A 20754-nucleotide genomic window follows, 5' to 3' on the forward strand; every position below is an offset into this window, starting at 1 on the left:
CAATGGCTTGTCTCCTTCCTCCAAGGTTGGGGGACAAAGGGTGGCACTCGGGGAGAAGTTTGTGGGGTGCCTCAAGGGGCAGTTCTCTCACCGATGCTGTTTAACATTTATATGCGCCCCCTTGCCCAGATTGCCCAGAGACATGGGCTGGGGTGTCATCAATATGCGGATGACACCCAGCTCTATCTGCTGTTGGGTGGTCAGTCTGGCTCTAACCCGGAAGATCTGGACCGAGCGTTGCGGGACGTAGCGGACTGGCTTAGGCTGAGTCGACTGAAACTGAATCCGATGAAGACGGAGGTCCTATGCCTGAATCGGAGAGGTACGGGGGTAGGGGTCCCACTTCCGGCCTTTGGTGGGGCGCCATTGGTGCCAGCTCCGAGGGTCAGGAGCTTGGGAGTGCTCCTGGATGCTTCCTTGACAATGGAGGCCCAGGTAGCAGTCACTACCAAGGCAGCCTTTTACCATATGCGGCTGATTAGGCAGTTGGTCCCCTTCCTCAAACAACAATCTGGCATCAGTGATCCATGCTATGGTCACCTCAAGGCTGGATTACTGCAATGCTCTCTACTTGGGGCTGTCCTTGGGGCAACTCAGGAAGCTGCAGCTGGTGCAGAATGCCGCGGCCAGGTTGTTGATGGGTCTCCCCGTGAGGGAGCACATTCAACCTGTGCTGAGGTCGCTGCACTGGCTGCCAATAGCGTTCCGGATACGCTTCAGGGTGCTGGTTATGACCGTTAAAGCCCTAAATGGTCTGGGGCCTGTCTACCTGAGGGACCGCCTTTCCCTGTACGTTCCCCCAAGGGCACTGAGATCCAAGACGCAGAATCGCTTGGTCCCCCCTGGCCCTAGGGACGCTAAGTTAACATCGACAAGAACTAGGGTGTTTTCCCTAGCTGCACCAGTACTGTGGAATCAGCTCCCAAATGAAATTCGAGATCTGCGGGATCTTCACCAATTCCGTAGAGCGGTAAAGACCGAGCTGTTCCGGCAAGCGTTTTAATAGCCCAGACCACACTGACTGTTCTAGCACTTTATACCAGATGGCCGCCATGTCTTAATTGTAATTTTAATTCTAATAAGCTATATTTGGTTATTTTATTGATCGCACTGTTTTAGATGTGATATTGTATTAATTGTTATACTGGTTTTTAAACTACTGTAAGCCGCCCTGAGCCGCCTAGGCGGGAGGGCGGGGTAAAAGTCTAATAAATAAATAAATAAATAAGTAATTAATAAATAGCTTGAGCTATCCAACTCCATAGAGACGAACACAATAAGTTTATACCCTGGAAAGTTGTGGTTATTGGACTAAAATTTTGTTCTGCAAATCATGTTGTTGCTGTTACTATGTTATCTCAAGAATAAAAACATCACCAGAACCTCCTCCGTCTCTCTTCTAACTAAGGGCAGCCATCAGGGTAGAGATCTTAGTAAACAAACAAATTGCTAATAAAGCTGGGGGGATGCGGAAGGGTTTAGTATAGACTGATCTCATCAGATCTCAGAAGCCAAGCAGGGTTGGTACTTGGATGAGAGACCGCCAAGGAAGACTTTGCAGAGAGGGCAGTGGCAAACCACCTCTGCGCAATCCTATGGGGTCGCCATATGTTGGCTGCTGGGGCACAGTAATGCTGTTTTGAGTGTTGGAGTCTGTAGCATAGCTTCCTATCAAAGGTTGATTGACCTCCCTTTACATTCCCAGACCTTTGGTCTTCCTCATTTCTTCAATGAAATTGAGTGTGCTTAATGGTACACTGGAGGATTCTTTTTATCTGCCACACTACAAGAACATTTCACTTTAATCACCAGTATGAAATGCCACTGCTCACCAAGTAATCCCAATTACTCTGGATAGGGAGCTCTCCACCAGGCCATGGTGAACTCATCATCCAAATGAGCAGTGACCCCCAAGCTAATCGGTCCTTGGCTCGGTATCTGTGTTTGAGTAGCTTGTCATACTGTATGATGGACTGACTGCCAATTTACTCAGAAGCTCTTCTTCAGCTCAGAATGTTAACTGGAATTTTTAGACCGGCATGACTGGCAGGCTTCCTGCCAGGCACTCTAAGGCAGAGCTCTGTAGAGGCATACTCAGAAGTTCTTTAATGTTAACCCCTTTATGAAGCTTTTCTTGAGCGCTGTGAATACACAACCAGCCAATCTGACCTTTGATTGGTAAGTATCTTCTCTATTTGGGTTCTTTTGCACTTGTCTGGATAATTCTATACAAGAGTTCCATGTGACTGCTGTCCCCAATCCAGATTTAAAACTCACTTGTTTCTAGTGGTACTTTATGAGGCGGGGTGGGAACCTTGTAATTGAATTTCAGAATGGATATCCATAATCTCATAAACCTGAGTGAAAAGTATGCAAACGGAGAGTGATTTCAGCAAAGCGTACTTTATTCTATCCAGAACAAGATGACTTTGGCCGGCTCGCAGGCTGGCTTAAATCCCCCGAGAAACCGCCACCCAAACCACACCCCTACTTCCCTATAGGTTATTTACAGTGACCGAGAGTCCCATAGGCTCTCGGCCGGGAACCTAGCCCCCTGATTGGAGCGGGCTAGGATCTGCATAGTCCATTGTCTCTTGGAGCGAAGCTCGACGTTTTTCTCTGGACTTGTCTGGACTGGATACATTACACTGAGTTTGTAGGATTTCAGCAGTTGTATGTAGGACTCCACACACACAGCCTTGCCTCTGACTTGGGGGGGGGGAGGTTGCTGCATCGAGCAGTGGACTCATTTGTGCTTGCAATCCCTCATGCATGTTGAACCAGGTTTCTTTGTGTATTAAACCCCGAGCTGGATTGTGTCAGAACCCACAGCCAACAACGGAGTACACACTTCTTGGAAAGGTTATACTTTTACTGAAGAGTCATAGATGCATTAACACAGTCACTGTTAAGAATAGCAGTTGTCTCTTGAACCTAATGAGATATAGGGCATTCGTATGCACACACACACACACACCCACTGCGCTGTCCAATTAGGCACCCTCCCCCACGCGGGCTAAAGCCAGCAAACTGTTACTATGCGAAGCTGGGAATTGTTCGGCTCCCATAGCTTGCCTGGAAGGCAGACAACACACACACCCACCTGTACTTATTTAGAGATAAGCATTTCAGCGCAAAGCAAGAGAGAGAGAGGAATGTGAAAGCAATTTACACAGACAGTGAAAGAACATCCCAACCCCCATGGCAGCATAGCTGACAGATTGAGGCATGCATTTTGAGGGAAACAGAGGGCCTCTGGAGGAAGCTAAGACCAGCATTTAAAAAAAAGAAAATCTAAGAGATGAATTATACTGCAGCAGAAGCATGCACAAGGTTGTTTTGTTGATCAAGCCCATTCTGAAGAAATGAAGCTCTTGTGCAACATTGTCAGGTGTTATGGCCATTAGCCATCACTATTTTTAAATAACTCCATATTTAAAGATTAAAATGAATCACAGTAAGGGACTGGAGTCCCATGAATTATGACAGCGTTGCAAGACTAGAACTGAAGGCTTTCACTGTACTGGGTAGCACCTGGCTGGGGCCATATGGCAACGGGGCAACCAGTTCAAGCCATTAGCAAGTTAGTTTTTACATTTTGTTGCCACCAAGCCTCTCCATTCTCAACACCTGATTATAGGGTTGATCTCTCTTCAGTTTGGACACCTGACTTCTAGACCTGGCTTGGTTGGTTGCGCCTACACTGTGGTATGCTAGCAACAACAAGTGCCAATTAAATTTCCCCATGCCCTAGGTTTTTGCAATCCATCTTGGTTTCAGTGTAATTAGAAAAGGGCTCTGCTCCCATTTAGAGCATTCATCTCTTGGAGAGCTACTCTTAATAGTCCTGACATAACCTGAACTGCTGAACTAGTTGAATGGATAGATTTCAGCAGAAGAAAGTTGGAGTTCAGTCGACCAACAAAGTTTTATTCAAGGTATAACCTTTTTGTGTGCATGCACACTTCTTCAGATACAACAAAATGGAAATTACCAGTCAATACATATAGCTAGAAGGTGAGCAGTAAAGTAGCACACAGATTCAAGGGCCAAACAGGAATAACAAGCTTAGTTATATGGTTACCGTTTGTTTAATTCTGAGGGAAACACAATGAAGGAAATAAATATTGTCAAAATTGGAGATTGATGGGCAGATGTATCCTTAATTGTGGAATGCTGAGTGTAGTTAATGAAGACCCTGCCATTATGCTCCATCTGTCTCCTCTCAAGCATGGAGGTGATCTTACAGCAACCTTACAGCCCCCAGACCAGAGGACTCCATTCCAATCTACCATTCCAAATTACATTACATTCTACTATTCATTATGTTACATTACAATCTACTATTCTAAACTATCATTCTAAATAAATAAAATAGACATATAGCCCTTCTGGAGGGGGGGGGTTGGTGAGAATACAGATGTAAGGACTGAATGAGGTCAGCATAATCCATCATCTGTGTAGCAGGGTTGCCAACCTCCAGGTGATGGCTGGAGCTGTGCTATTACCACTGATCTCCAGGTGACAGAGATCAGTTCACCGGGAGAAAATGGCTGCTGCAATGTGAAGGTTGCAAAGGGACTTGCAAATATATGACATACACCACAATGCAGCTCCTGAAAGCATCTTAACCGGGCACAGTATGATACTATTGTTTTGCACCAGACCTTGCTAGGGGTTTACCTGGGAAACTTTGAAAAGCCACCACTGGAGTTTAGCTCATGGGACACACCTCTCTGAACATGGCGGACTTGTCGTTTAGCTGTCCTTCTGTGTGGACAAGAAGTGGCTGCCTCGGGGGCCCTGGCTTCACGTTCTTTGGCTCCCAGTTAGTTGTAGCTTGTGAAATGACACTCTGGTGGCTGCAAACTAGAGATGTGCAATTTTGTTATTGTTTTCATTTCAGGTTCCAAAAATTGCATTTGTTTTTTAATAATATGACCACACGCTTGCATTCATTGTTGTACTTGTTTTGTTACTGTTCAGTCCTCTTCTTTTCCTCATCCTTCCTCAAGTCACAGAGATGCTGATTGGGCTCCCCCAGGAGTCAGCCTCTGCAGCCGTGCGAGGGCTCTGGGCTCCAACACCTCTGCCTTATGGCGGGTCAGGCACTGTGTCTAGAAGCTCCGGGCTCCCTTTCCCAGGTTGAACTGAGGCAACTGAGGGGGTGGGAGACAGGTCCTCTGTCCTAGCTGTCGGCTTGGGTAGGGTGGCCGACTCTGAGTTGGGAAGTTCATGGAGATTTGGAGGGCACAGCTTGGGGAGGGGAGGGAGCTCAGCAGGGTGCAATCAGCAGTGTTCCCTCTAAGCTGAGTTAGTGTGAGCTAGCTCACAGTTTTTTAGCCTCTGGCTCACACCTTTTTGTCTTAGCTCAGGAAGGATGGCTGCAGAGCAAACTAATTTATGCAGCAGCCAAATCACTTGCTCACAACTTTAATGCCAGTAGCTCACAAAGCAGAATTTTTGCTCACAAGACTCCACAGCTTAGAAGACGTATTGGTGCAATGCCATACAGTCCACTCTCCAAAGTGGCCATTTTCTCCAGGGGAACTGACCTCTGTGATCTGGAGAGGAGTTGTAATTCTGGGAAGTCCCCAGGCCCCACCATCTGTTTAGAGCTGCCTTGCAACAGTTCAAAGCACCTGCCAGATGCAGCACTGTAAGTTTTGTGGGGAGGGGAAGGGGGAGGAAGATGAAATAGTGAATATATGTTCATCTGCCATTATTGCCCTTTTGTTTTGTTGCAAAAATGACTGAAACAAATGGAACTTTTTCACTGCCTTCAACAATATGGGAGAGAGATCTTCACTCTATCCCCATGCCATTTTGCTGCTAAAAAGTCCTTTTCCACAAGCTGCCTTTCCCCCCTTGTTGCCAAAAAGCAAGGGAAGAGAGGAGGAGTTTTAGTAGAAAAATGAAATGAGGGAAAGAGGCTTTTTAAAAAAGCCACCCTCCATGCCTAATGCTAGTCTTTTGCTTTAATTTGTCCGAGACAAGGAAGCTGTATGTGTTGGAATATGCAAGGTCTATTGTGCATATATCAAGAAAATGATGAGAACATCCAGCAGGAGGCAGCAGAGGGGACATCTAGTAAGCATAATAAGATTAGGGACTGCCTACTGTTTTCAAATAGTCTCCATCCTGTCTCCTGATTGGCTCAGTTGGGGTTTTTCTTGCTCCTGCTGAGATCTGTTGGTTACTGGCTTCCTTCTAGTTAGTTAGACAGTTAGATTTCTCTTTTCACTTTCTTACAAAGTTTGTTCTCTTTGTAATAAACCGGCTTTATTCTTTAAACTGCTCATGTTTCAGTCCAGGCTGTGGTTATTTTAGCATTATCAGAATATTTAAAAGCTGACACTCTTTAGGAAAGCTGGACCTTGGGCTATCTTCAATTAGGTGTGGAACAGAAAAGAGGAATCAGAAGTCTGAACCGATGCCATATAGACACTGTCTCCACAGTTCTGTCTCTGCTAATAGATGTCACGTCTGTTATTCTGTGTTTGCATGCAGGATTCTGCACATCTCAGAATTGGCTCTGTGGAAAGGAAGTGCCCGCCCAGGGATGGTGGCCTTCCTTCCTTTGTGGACGGTTGTGGTTTCATTTGCAGAGGATTCAAACACTGAGAAGACTTCTCTGTGAGGATTAAAAACAAAACAAAACTGACATTAAGTCTGATTTTGATCTAACATTTAAGCATTGATGGGATGGATTCTGGACTGCATATTACAGCATGATAATGCACGTGAAGCACTCTGAACCCTCGTTAATGCTGAGTACTGTTATGATGCCCTGACCTGGATAGCCCAATCTTGCTAGATCCTGGAAGCTAAGCAGGGGCCAGCCCTGGCTGGTATTTGGATGGGAGACCTCCAAGGAATACCAGGGTTGTGATGTGGTGCCAGGCAATGGCAAATCACCTCTGAATGTCTCTTGCCTTGAAAACCATAAACTTGATGCACCCCACCCCCCAATCTGTTATAACACACATGTAAAAATGCTAATTGGAAAGAATACTACACACACCCAGGGGTCATTTCGTAGAAAAAGAGCTAGGGGAACTCATTAGCATAACTCATTAGCATATGCCACACCCCCTGACATCACCGGAAGTGTGTCATAAGGCCACACCTCCTGACATCACTGGAAATGTGTCATAAGGCCACACACCCCGCCCCCAACGGTCCCGGCTGCCGGTGCCGGCCTTGCAGCTCCGCTGCCGAGCCCCATGAGGGGCCCGGCGGTGGACCTGCAAGGCCGGTGGGAGTGCAAGGAAGCCCCATGAAGGCCCTCCCTGGCCCCAGGCAGGCAGGGGTGGGGAGAGGCAGGGAGGAAGCAACTTACCCTCCCTCTTCTCCTGCCTCCTCCTGGCTGAATGAGGGCTGGAAGCGGGGCAGCCAGAAGCAGGGGGCGGGGCTTCATCATGTGCCCCGCCCCCATAGGGGTTGGGGCTTCGTTATTTGCCCCGCCCCCCGTACCTCACCCGGGGGAACTACGTTCCCCCGCGTCCCCCCCCCGAAATGGCCTCTGCACACACCTAAGGGGTTATGGATTCCCCAAGGTGTTGAAACTGTATCTCATGATGTTGCCCTATGCTGAATCAGACCCTCAGTCCGTCAAGGTCAGTATTGTCTATTCAGACTGGCAGCAGCTCTCCAGGGTCTCAGGTCAGGGTCTTTCCCATCACCTACTTCCTGGTCCTTTTACCTGGAGATCCCAGGGACCTGGGTCCTTATGCATTGCCAAGCAGATGCTCTGTCAGTGAGCCACAGATAGATTAACATAAGAACATAAGAGACGCCAATGTTGGATCAGGCCAAAGGCCCATCCAGTCCAACACTCTGTGTCACACAGTGGCCAGAAATACCAGTGCCATCAGGAGGTCCAGCAGTGGGGCCAGGACATTAGAAGCCCTCCCACTGTTCACCCCCCCCCCCAAGCACCAAGAAGACAGAGCATCACTTGCCCCAGAGCCCCTAGCTATACCTTGTGGCTAATAGCCACTGATGGACCTCTGCTCCATATGCTTATCTAATTCCCTTTTGAAGCCATCCATGCTTGTAGCACCCACCACTTCCTGTGGCAGTGAATTCCAAGTGTTAATCACTCTTTGGGTGAAGAAGGACGTCCTTTCCCATGCATAATCTTATAAACCTCGATCATGTCACCCCTCAGTCGTCTTTTCTCCAAGCTAAAGAGCCCTAAGCGCTTTAACCTTTCCTCATAGGGAAAGTGTTCCAACCCTTTTATCATTTGAGTTGCCCTTTTCTGCACTTTTTCCAAAGCTATAATATCCTTTTTAAGGTGTGGTGACCAGAACTGCACACAGTATTCCAAATGAGGTCTCACCATTGATTTGTATAGGGGCATTATGATATTGGCTGATCTGTTTTCAATACCCTTCCTAATAATCCCCAGCATAGCATTGGCCTTCTTTATTGCAGTCACACACTGTCTCAACATTTTCATACACAGAATCACCTAAAGCAAACTGCATTGGGAAAACAGTGTTCACAGAACGCATTCGGGGAGCAATGTAATGTATCAAAGCCAAACTAAAGTTCCTGCAGGTGCGAGGATTTTCTTGCCTCCTCCCCTCCTGCAGCAGCCCCAAATGCCCCCTAATATCCTGTTCTTGGGGAAGAGGAGTTGCCCAGTAACAGGACTGGGCAATGTTTTGGGCCACTACAACCAGAAATGGTGCTCTGTGGGCAGGGATCCTTGTGCCAATGGAAATTAGTCTAGATCCCAGCATGTTACTTTTGAAACTTTGAGTTTGTCTTTTGAGAAATATATTTCCTAGAATCGTTAATTTCCCATTTTGCATGTTGGACGTAGTCTTAATGTGGTATTAGTCAGAGGACATGCAGCACTTCACAGTTCTCCTCCTTCCTCTGCAAACTGCTTTATGCTAAGAGACATTTAACTTTGAGATCTTGTGGCAATTCCCATCTGCAACCTGCCCTCCAGAGGAGTCTAGTTTTGAGTCCCAGGAAATCAAGAGTAATAATTTATACAGTGTCAGATGGGAACACGGTATTTCATCCAAGGAAGAGGGTGAGGCTGTTACACAATGCCCCTTTTTCCTTATTGCTGATGAATCCTAAACCTGTGGGTGATATTCCTCTCACACATCTCTAAGGAGGCTGAAAGTATCAAGGCCTTTTGCTGGGAACGAAGCTTGAATTAGCCCTGGGAATCTTGCCAAGTGTGTATCTGCTACTATTGCCATAAAGCAAGAGAAGACTGCTTTGGGTCTATTTATGTCAAGAGGCGTCCATGAAAGATTTATCAGCAAGAGCAAAAAAACTGTGATGTTGTGTCTGGCAGAGGAAATGAATCTTGGCACTAGATGCAGCCATAACAGTACCACAGAAGGGATTTATTGCCATAACACGGTAAAAAGAGAAGCCAGCCTTCTTTGTATGTAGCGCTCCACTTAATGTTCTGTGATCAGGTATCACTGAAGCCATTAACTTCCCCATGACCTTTGCAGATGATAGTTCAAAGAGAACCTGTGCTAGCTCAAATGGCGGGTACTGAAACCATTATTACTTGTTCCCAAAGTCAAGGCCAATAAAACATGGGTGCCCTAAAGCGAGGGAATACCCCAGCCTTCCTTTGTATGCCAGTTGTGTTTGCATTCTTAGCAAACTCTTGTTCTCATTACTTGGTTGAACTCAGGCCATAAAGCAGTCCAGGATGTGGGGCATATTCCCATGTCAAAAGCAGCAGGCCGGCAACTGGCAGACCATTACAGGGTGGCAGAATACCACATCCAGCCTAAGCCAGTCCAGAACTGCAAGGCAACAAACCTGGGTTTCCAGTTCCTATCCAACAGTGGCAGCCAGTCTCAGATCTCTGCCAATTGTAACAAGCATCATTTGTGTCCATGTCTAGAGGTCTTTCTTCCAACTGGAGGGCTATATGTTACCTGCAAGAGCCGTTTTCCTCTGTCATCTGCAGACACATGAGATTCTCAGAAAGATGTAGAAAAGCATTAAAATTTATGGCTGTTTCTAATTCTGACTGGCTTTGGACAGTGGCTTGAAAGAATGGGGCATCCACTTCTGCTCGGAAATCCATGATCACTGCAGCCCTGTAATGGGAGAAAACGCTCACATGTGCAATGCTTTTTCAAGGAAGTTGGCTGTCTGCGGTTGCCTAAGTTCACAGAATCAGCATTGCTGTCAGATGGGCATCTAGCCTCTGCTTCAAAGCCTCCAAAGAAGGAGAGCCCACCACCTCCCGAGGAAGCCTGTTTCACTGAGGAACTGCTCTGTCCGGAAGTTCTTCCTAATGTTTAGGAACTCTTTTGATTTTGAGGGAAACTGCTTTCTTCCATTCGTACCTCTTTGTTGGGCTTCTGAATCACTGTGGTGTGCTGTTTAAAATGTCCATAGCACTTCCTACAGTGCCACTCCCCCCCTACCCTTTTCATGGCATGATCTTCCTTAAACTCCCCCCCCAACACCCTAAGTTGAGTGCTATAGCATTAAACCAGTATAGCACTTTAAAAAAAGAAATAGAAAAAATGGGGGGGAGAAACCCCCCCAAAAAAAACACCAATATAGCACTTCAGTGCTACAGCAGTACTGTTGAGATGCCTTGGCACCACTATATCAATCTAACGCTATAGTACTCAATTTAGAACATTCAAAAAATGTTTGAGAAAGATTGCACTGTGAAAAAGGGTAGTGGTGGGGAAGCCGTACTGTTTGAAATGACCATAGTGTTTCAGTGACAGCTCATTAATGGAAGGAAATTTGCTGCATGAAACCCCTGTCCATCCCTGGATCACTTTACTTGGAACTGGGCCAACAACAGATAACATCTGGTTTAGAATGGTAATGTGAAAGGGGCCTTATACATCTCCATCCATCACTAAGGACCCATTGCTAAAAGGGAGGGGGAAATTTCTCCGAATGCTCCCTGCTGGTGTATTGTCCTGCTTGAATTGGAAGTAGCTGACAAAAGAATCTTATTCAGCTAGTTTGGCCAGCAAAAGGGAAAAGCAGAGAAGATGCTGATAAATGGAGGGCTAGATGCAGATATCTAATGCTACCCCCTTCAGCCTAAGAATAGTTTCCTCCTGTTCTTTTATTATACCACTGTGTTCAACTGTCCTCGTGTGCAGAAAGCAGCTTGGGAACAGATCTGAGCCACCTGTGAACAAGTCCAACTCCCCACTGAACAGTCAGTTCCCTGCTTGCAACAGGGTAAGCAGAACGTGTGCCAAACCAGCAGATGTTCAAGCATCTCTGTGTACACAAAGGAAGCTTTCACAACTTTTGCATCTGATTATTTGCTCACACAGAACTTTTCTGCAACGATCTTCCTGCCAAATAGCTTAATGCACTCCCTTCATGGCATTTATGAAGTTTAGCACCTTGTTAAAGGGTATATGATCACCAAAGGAACCACCATTTCCATTCTCTTATTCTTGCCAGGGGTCCCTAAAGCCAAGAAACCTTCTCCAAGTCTTTCTGATATCACCGTGCACTTTAGTTACCCTTTAAGAAGAGAATCACAGAGCAATCCTATCCTGGGAAATATGATTGCCAGTTACAGCTTGGGAAAAGCCTGACGACGTAGGACGGTGCTTGGAGAAGGCAAGGCAGAGTGTGGGGAGGGGAGCTCAGTGGGGATGTGATGTGATGTCCTGGCCGGAGATCAGTTCTTCCAACTCTCCCTTTATGTGAGGTCATTTCCTCCCCGCGAAAATTAAGATTTTAAGTCCCAGTTTCCCATCTCATATCACTTTCCCCTTCCTTTCCTCCCACCTTACATCTCCCGTAGGCTTCTGTCTGCACGTGTTCATAGAGGGTAGCCATTTTCCTGTTCCCAGTGGGAGATCCTCCACATTGAGCCCCTGACCCCCTCTATTCCTTGCCAGGCTGCCAGGGTCAGAAAACGACAAAAAGTTGCTGTCACACTGACAGCATGATGCCATTTCTGGGGTGAACCCAAAAATGACATCATGCTGCTCTAGGATTCAGGGGAAATGTTTCTGCAGAATCCAAGGTCTATGATGTCACTCCTGGGTTCACCCTGGTGCCATGGCAGTCCCTGCCCCCCAGTCTCCCCCTGGGCGCTAGCCTCTGTCTGGCAACCCAAATGTTATACAAATTCTTTGATCCTGTATATCTGTGCAGGCTGGTATCCTGTTACGTTACACACAACCTAAAAAACTCTCTCATTTCAGCTAGACTGTATGGTATAGTATCCAGTCTTCTCTCTGAATCTGCCATTCTTTCCAGGGAACTGCAATCTGGGGGTCGGTTGTAATTTTGAGAGAACTCCACGTCCCACCTTGAGGTTGGTAATCGTACTTGGGAATAAGCCCTGACCTGGATAGCCAAGGCTAGCCTGATCTCATCAGATCTCGGAATCTAAGCAGGGTCGGCCTTGGCTTGACAAAGGCAGGCTTCTGAAACGTCTCTTGTCTTTAAAAAACAGTTTGCCACCTAGTGGTGCATAACGCTAAAAGCTAGAACTTCTGGCTGCCAGACAATCTTAGGCTCTCCTGCTATACTACACATAATAATAATATTATTAATAATAACAACAACAACAACAACAACAATCCCTACCCCCCATCCCATCTCAAGAGGAATCCCTACCTAACACTTCTGAGTAAACCTCCTTGGGCTTGGGCTTCCACTTCCTCAAATTGGCATAAGGCTTCTGAACTTTTGCCAAAATTCCAATAAATCTCCTTTAGCCTTGGGAGAGAAAACTCAGGTCTTATCCACATACCTTGTTTTAATGCTCGTTTGGAACTCCTGCTCCCACAAATTTGCATTGATGTTGGCTGAAATGTCTAGTCCAACTCCTCCCTGAACAGTAATTACAGTTTGCAAGCCAGACTGAAGTGGGATTGCCTGTACAATACAACATTATGTGTTCAGTTACTGGATTATGCAAGTCTTTATCTAGTCTTTATCTAGAGCTGATACATGCTTTGAAGTCACATGGTGTGGATACAGGTCAACAGGCTGTTGTTCCTTTTTCTTTTTTTAACCTGCCTTTTTCTAAAGCATAAATTCAAAGTGGGTAACCAATTATTAAATCAATATCATGAAAACAACTAAATGCAAAAAAACGACCATCAAATATACTGTACAAATTAAACTCCTGAGGTTTTCATGTTTCACTGTACAACAGAGCCTCTGCAACAACCTCATAAGTTGCTATATAAGTTGCTATATGCATTCAGAGCTAAACCCTAGGCTTCTAAACATTTGTGCGGCTTGGGCGAAAGATTGAAAGTAGCTTTTCACAGTAGACAGAAATCTTGTAAAATATTAAGCTAGTTTCACTGGATCCATCTATAGCTGATATGATACAAATTCATCCTCCAAGTATATTGGACCTCGTCAGCTTGGTGAGGTTGAGCTTAAGGTTTTGGGACTGCAACAAGGAAACCTTCTTTTGTATGATGTGATCCAGCCCATTGAGAGCTCTACTGGGGCATTAAAAAAAAAGCAGATAAACTTTCTTTTAGATATGCATTTAGATGCGTCAACAGCAGCACATTTAGTGCTCCATTCATCCAGTGATTCATTTGGAAATAACCAGTTATGGATCCTGTGGGCAACAGCAATAGCCAAAGACTAGTCCTGTAGTGTTAGAAATCTAATTCCATGCCACAAATACAACTTTGGAAAGAAGGGACTTAGCTATAAAACAGTGCACAGTATTAAGAAGAAGAGATGTGTACAAGAAACATGAGGGCTTCCAGTTTATGGAGCAGCGATGGCGGACATTCTCCCAGGACCACCAGGGGGTTAGAGGGGTGCTACCTCAAGTAGCACCCCCACGGAGCCTTTGGGAGGGGCTCCAGGCCAGAGGGCTTTTGAGGGGTAGCCAATGGCGTAAAGCCGGAGAATTTGAGGCTCCCCTCCACCCTGATGGTCCAGCCGCTGCGTGGCCTTCTGGCACAAGCTGGTTTGGCCGGGACAAGTGCTGGAGATTGAGCGGAACAGTGTTGAAGCAAGCGAGGTCAGAGAAATTGACCAACAATGAACGTGAGTTCAAAATAAGCGGACGATTGTAAAAAGCAAGTTACACCCCACATAGGAAAGTGGATCGCAAAGAGGGACGCCTCTTATGCGAAAAGACTGATAAGCGAGACGAAGCGGGAAGGGGGAGGAAAAACAGTGAGTGTGTTTTGAGAGGCTTACTTGATTGCTGACAGCGTGGGAGCAATCTTTAGAGTCGGAGGGAAGCGTCAGAAACTGTAAACAAATCATAAAAAATGGCGGCCATGCAAAGAAAGCTAAAAACGAAACCACCTGGCAGCCAGAGCCCAAAACCGGAAGAGGGAGCAGACGTCATGAAAATGCTAGCGGATATGCTCAAGCCAGTGATGGAGCAACTTGATGGTATTAACCAGCAACTGACTGTAATGAATAAAAACTTTGCATCTCAGCAGCTCCAACTGAAAGAAACGGAGAAGAAGGTGGAGCAGGTAGCTGGGAAACTTAAGGAGTTGGACACCACAAGCAAGAAAATGAAGAAAAGAATGGGAGAAGTGGAAACAAAGCAAAATCTACAAGAAAACCGTTTGTTACAGCTGCAGATGGAAAAAGCCAACATGATTCTCAGATTCCAGGGAGTTCTTGAGGCATTGAAGGAGGACCTGAGGAAGATACTTAGCGAGATCATCGCTCCAGCAATAGGCTTAACAGTGGATGAACTGGTATAGGGCTTACTCCAATTACATTAAAATAATTAGCCTGCCTGGAGAAATTGTGGTCAGATTCTCAAGAAGACAGACCAGAGATGCTATTTTAAAGGCGACATCAGCAACTCCACTGAAAATGGGAAAGTTAATCATTAAAATTTTAAAAGACATTCCATTTGAAATTCGTCAAAAGAGGAAAAACTATAAGGACTTAATTTCTTTTCTTCAAACTAATGGAATTTCATATAGGTGGGCGATCACGGAGGGTGTCCTCTTCAAGATCAACGATAAAAGAGAAAAGATTGATTCCACCTTTAAAGCTAAGGAATTTTTGCAACGCCAGCTGGGAATGGACGAAGATTCCAAAGAGGAAGAAACGAAATCAAGTGACTCTGCCACCTCGGGAGCAGAGAAGGACTCTGCTGTGGAAACCGGAGCAGAGGCAGCCAGAGTGGTATATGACTTTAGAGACAGAAAACCGAAGTAAAGGCAGAAGGACTCTGAGAATTGCCTTTTGAAGCGAAGAATAAGATGATCAGAAAGCTCTCTCATAACAACTAACAAAATAACATGTTAACATTGAAGCTGAGACAAACAAGAACTCTACAAGTATATTGTTTTTATTACTACTACTACTATTACTACTACTATTTATTACTAACACTTTCACTAACAGGGATAAGATCTCCTCCTCTTGGGGTTTTAGTATAGTGTGGTTACCTTTTTTTTGTCCCTAGATGTAGTCCCCTTCCTTCATACTTTCTTTGTAGTTTGTAGTGTATTGCAAAAATAAAAATATCCCTCTGGGGATTTAAAAAAAGAAAAAAAGAAACATGAGGGCATTTGGTCAGACTTTTCTCAACTATATGGCTTGGGTTGGCTAGTTTCTTTGTGTGTGGAGGGACCTCATTTGTCAGGAATTTAATCATGGTGTCTACCTTTACTACATTTATCTTTTTAAAAAATGGCCATACTAAATGCATCCCCCCCCCCACAAGGACAATTCTTCACAACTTTGCAGCAGAAAACTAAAGACCGTCACTGGATCAAGTAAGCGTCCCAGAGGAAGGAGTTCCATAACTGCAGTGCCACAACATAAAAGCTCTTAGTGTTTCCTAGAAGATTTAAGAAATTCATGTCAGAAGCACCACTCCCAATACACACTGGTAACTGGAACGCTAATCCTAATGCACTATGCTGTCATCAAGGGTGAACACATATACCTGGTTTGCAATGTCCTTTGACTAATATCTCAGATTGTCAACAATGGGGATTTTGCTCATTCTGTTGATTTCAGTGGGCTGAGATTCTGCATAGGATTGTACTGTCCTGTTCACAATGCTTTTGGCACAAGCAAGACTTAAGCTGTTGGACGGATAGTCCACTCGTGACAATTCTTGACTGTTACCACGTGGCAAGACGTCATTGGAACATATGGAAAATGAAGTGCTAATACCTGTTGATGATCCATCAATAGCATATTCCCTTTTGTGACAGTGGTGGGCTCACCACTACTCAGTAGGACCTTGGCCATTAGATCTGTGTACCCTTGGAAGAAAGTGACAGGCCGTAACTGGACATCGAGCAAAACAGACGACATGCCAGCCATGAGTTCTTGCTCTTCTTCATCATCAGCGCTGCCGCCAAACATGCCTTCAAACCCTGCTACTTCAGTAACCACCTAGGAGACATTTTTTAAAAAAGGAAGTGTGATGCACAGGGCGAACACCTCTCTGCAATAGCAGCATATTTTCTTTTTTATACAGAATAATTTGTTCTTTAACAGAGTACGCTTTCCCCAGTGCTCAGCACTTCAGTTTTGGAGCAGGAAAGCCCAAAGGGCAAAGATGTTTCCACTCACTACAGCCAGACTCATCCCCCACCCCACCCGCAATCTTTCGTCTTGCCATCATATTGTGCCATTTGCCGCATTAGGCCTGTTGCCTGCAGGTAGGATTGGGCCTAGTGTGAATAGGACAAAGATGGAAGACCCTGCTTAAAGGTAAAGGTAAAGGTTCCCTTGCTCGAAAGCCAGTCGAATCCGACTCTAGGGTTGCGGTGCTCATCTCCGTTTCAAAGCCGAAGAGCCAGCGTTGTCCGAAGAAATTTCCGTGGTCATGTGGCCGGCATGACTAAACACCAAGGTGCATGGAACACTGTTACCTTCCCACCGAAGTGGTACCTATTTATATACTTGCAATTTCTTGCTTTTGAACTGCTAGGTTGGCAGGAGCTGGAACTAGAGACGGGAGCTCACTCCGTCATGCGGCACTCGGGTCTCGAACTGCTGAACTACCAACCTTCCACAGCCTGCAGTTCAGCGTCTTAACCACTTGAGCCACCGCAGCCTCCAAACCTAATTATCTGCTCACAGCCTTACACTTTTCAGACACCAGTGGTATTGTCAGTATAAAATGGTTCATTAGTGAATACTGATTTGGAGGCTTTTCTCTGTTTTTTCCAACGTGGGAGCACCGGGGCTCGTGCTTTGACAAAGTAAACTGAATGAATGATTTGGGGAAAGCTTAGGGTTGTCCAGTCCCAAGCTCTCGCTGGTGGGGGGGTGGGAGAGAGCTCTCTGGGAGTGGGGGTGGAGTGACGTTACCGTGTGCAACATCCCTGACGTCATGATGTCACGCCATCATGCTGGGGATGTTATTTATGTATTTACTAAATTTCTACTCCCCCCTACTGATGAAGCGGCTCAGGGCGGCTTACAAACAATTTAAAACCAACATAGAGTTTAAAACCAGCAAATACAAAATAAAATACAATTCATACAATTTCAATAAATACAGTTAGACTAACTAAATAAATACAGTGGCATCCTATAATAAAGTGCTAGTGTGGCCCCACCAGAGCAATCAGTTTTTATTGGAAGGCTTGGCGAAACAGCTCCGTTTTTACAGCTTTACAGAACTGCTGGAGTGTGGCGACACTCTGGTATTTTGGGCAAAACTCTATGGTAACCATAAAGTTTTGCTCAAAATACCAGAGTGTTGACACGTGACGTTCCTGACATGATCACTTCCATTTGACATCATCATGTTGGGGACGTCATGCCAGGCTGTGGCTGTTGGGGGTTGGGCTTCCCCCCACTGGCTAGCTGCCCAGCAGTAGGCAGGAGACCACGAAATTGGAGGATCCTCCGCTCCCACCTGGGGGCTGGCAACTCTAGAAAAGTTAAAGTGCTTTGCAGTGCTGTTGTGTGCAGAGTTACTCCAGTCTAAGCCACGTGGATTTACACTGCAGTAACTCTACTTTTTATTGTTTAGATATTTTTACTCTGCTTTTCTCCCGAGTGGGGACCCAAAGCAGTTTACAGCATTCTCCCCTTCTCAGTTTTATTCTAACCACCACTTGGGAGCTTGGGAGGGTGTAAAGGGGTGTGTGCCCATGATGTCACAGAACTGGGAGAGGGTGATGTTTTATGGCACCAAGACATATCTGAGTGTGACATCACAACATATCACAATAGGATTCCCCCCATCCCATCTCAAGAGGAATTCCTAGAGCATTGTGTGACATTGTGTTACTTCTGGTACTCACCTGGAGGTGACATCTCATCTTTGCACTGTCGGTTTCCCTGGTCTCTGCCTCCCCCAGTGCTTCTCCCCCAAAAGGCTCCTGTCTGGCAACCCTAATTCCAAGTCTCTGGCCCACGAAAGTGGAAAACTGGCCACACTGATGCATCACCCAGGCATTAATTTATGGCTGGAAATCTCATTGGTGCCATTATCAAGGAGCAGAAAACAGTGTGGCCTTCCCCCACACTTCCCCCCTTATATATAAAAGCCGAATGGTGGTGGCACTTCTCTAGAACATTCCACACGCTCCGGAATTGGTTGGCGCCCTGATGTGTCACTCAGAATCTGTCCCTATCCACTGGCAGCATTACTTGAGTCTCACCTCCAACATTCAAAACAGTTTGCTGTTCCTCTCCCCCCCATAGCCAGTCAGAACACAGAGGTTATTTGCATATGCAGCCTCATTGGCCTTTGCCTCGGAACACAGAAGTCATTTGCATATGTGACTTGATTGGCTTTTGCCTCTAACATTCTAAGCAGTTTGCTGTTCTGAGGTAAAATGTGTCCAATCTCCAGGTGAGGGCTGGAGATCACTCAGAATTACAACTGCTTTCCAGATGGCAGAGATCAGTTCCCCTGGAGAAAATGGTGGGCTCTGTATCCTTATATGCTGCTGAGGTGGCCCCCATATGACAGCCATTGTGACGTAGTAGTCAGGGCTTCAGAGCATGGGAGAGGCTGCAGGTGTGTGTGGGGGGTCGAAAGCTGAAGAGTGAGGGGAAAATAAAGGTAGGTTGGTGATTGGCTGGGAAGGAGATAGAGTTGCCAACTCCAGGTGGGAAATTCCTGGAGATGTGAGGGATGGAGCCTGGAGAGGGTGAGGTTTCAGGAGGCGTGGGACGTCGGACAGGTACAAAACCATAGACTCCACCTTCCAAACCAACCAGTCCCTTCTGGGGAACCATCGTTGCCAATCTCCAGGTGAGGGCTGGAGATCACTCAAAATTACAACTGTTCTTTAGGTAGCATAGATCAGTTCCTCTGGAGAAAATGGTGGACTCAGTGTCATTATACCCTGCTGAGGTCGCCACAGCACATTGACACTGAGTGTCCAAGGCCAGGACACCTGCCCAGAGCCTCTTTCTAGAGGCCGTTGTATTTATTTCCACGAGCCTTTTTCCTAGTCTAGCATAAAGCTAAGGTGACCTCTGAGCTGAAATTCTTGAGAGGTGTCTCAGACTTTCTTGTGGTGCAGGGACAGGAGGCAAGGGAGAAGATACATAGTGTAAGACCTGAGCAACTTGGAATCGATGGCCGTGGCTTAATATATTGAAACTGGTGCTGCCTTTCCTCAGGAGACCATTCTCTGTGAACAGGATCGTCTGGTCATAGGTAGAGAATATGTCACTGGTGACTGGAAGAGAAAAAGAGAACTCAGTATAAAGACATGTGTAGAGTTATGAGGAGAAATATAAACCCATATTTCAGATGATTTAAGAAAAGAGTAAATGTGTGTGGTGGGGGTGGGGGGTAACATGAGAACCATCTGGCTGGATCGGGAAAGTTCCTAGGAAGCTAGAAATGAGACACTAAGGGGGTGGCTTGTGGGGAGGCATATGTGGGGTTTCACTGACTCCAGAGGACTTGGAACTCAACTGGAGATTACATGACAAAAAAAGCAGAAAGATTTAAGAGCATTTTTTGTGATTACATTTCTTCACCTCAAAAGATTACACAGACCAGTCATCTCATTTTTTTCTGAGGCAAGAATATTGGTGCCTTTGGCTTGCTTACCTAGACTGGCTACAGTAGTAAAATTAGTGCCAAATGCCCAACATGCACAGGCTGTAGCTGTACAATTCAACAGATTTTGCCTTTTCATTCATTCATTCATTCATTCATAGACCTTTATTAGCATATCATTAGTCATAAGGTATATAAAACATTGTATCGTAAAATTAAAATCTAAGATTCCATACAAATTTAGTACAATCAAAATAGTACTATCTAAAATTTTGTACCTTAAGAACTTCAGTAAGAAACTTGGCAACATCATTACTGATCTCAGGGATCGAATCATTCAAGAGAAGTTGACATTTTAACTTGTTACTCAAATAACTTTTAGGATGAAGCCAAGTTAGAAGGAATTTTCTGCAAGGTAGCTCATACAGGGGGCATTCGACAATTATATGCTCAATCGTGTCCAGGGAGTTAAGATCACAGGGGCTCAGCCGTTCTTGTCTTGGGATTTGATAATATCTGCCATAGAGTATTCTAGAGGGAAATGTGTTAACCTCTGCGATGAAGAGGGATGTTGAGATTGTAAAAATATTGGGGCATCTTGCATAAATGGTTAGAGAGGCCGAGCATGGCAAGTGAACAGATATGAGGTTGGGTAGGGTGTAACTTTTGCAGATCAATATCTAAGAGTCGTTGTTTGATTAGTTTAAAAATATGAGGCTCATTGGTTAGGGTTAGGTTTTCAAGAGAAACACCAAGTTGACTTTTTAGATATAACAAGGGGGGGACCCGCGATACTC

At 45.6% G+C, this 20754-nt stretch overlaps 1 protein-coding gene across 1 annotated transcript in view; it reads right to left on the minus strand.

Moving 5' to 3' along the window:
- Positions 1-6152: 6152 nt before the first annotated feature.
- Positions 6153-20754, minus strand: part of LOC107120526 (microsomal triglyceride transfer protein large subunit-like) — a 64744-nt gene continuing 50142 nt past the window's right edge. The window contains exons 14-18 of the mRNA XM_015423245.1: positions 19507-19628; positions 16144-16368; positions 12758-12882; positions 9933-10097; positions 6153-6634 (exon numbers count right to left, since the gene is read on the minus strand). Coding sequence (XP_015278731.1) covers positions 6490-6634; positions 9933-10097; positions 12758-12882; positions 16144-16368; positions 19507-19628 — 782 coding nt within the window. The 3' untranslated portion in view covers positions 6153-6489. The remainder of the gene's footprint in view (positions 6635-9932; positions 10098-12757; positions 12883-16143; positions 16369-19506; positions 19629-20754) is intronic.

Source organism: Gekko japonicus, unplaced genomic scaffold, assembly GCF_001447785.1.
Source record: "Gekko japonicus isolate JY-2015 unplaced genomic scaffold, Gekko_japonicus_V1.1 scaffold901, whole genome shotgun sequence".
Classification (NCBI taxonomy): Eukaryota; Metazoa; Chordata; class Lepidosauria; order Squamata; family Gekkonidae; genus Gekko; species Gekko japonicus.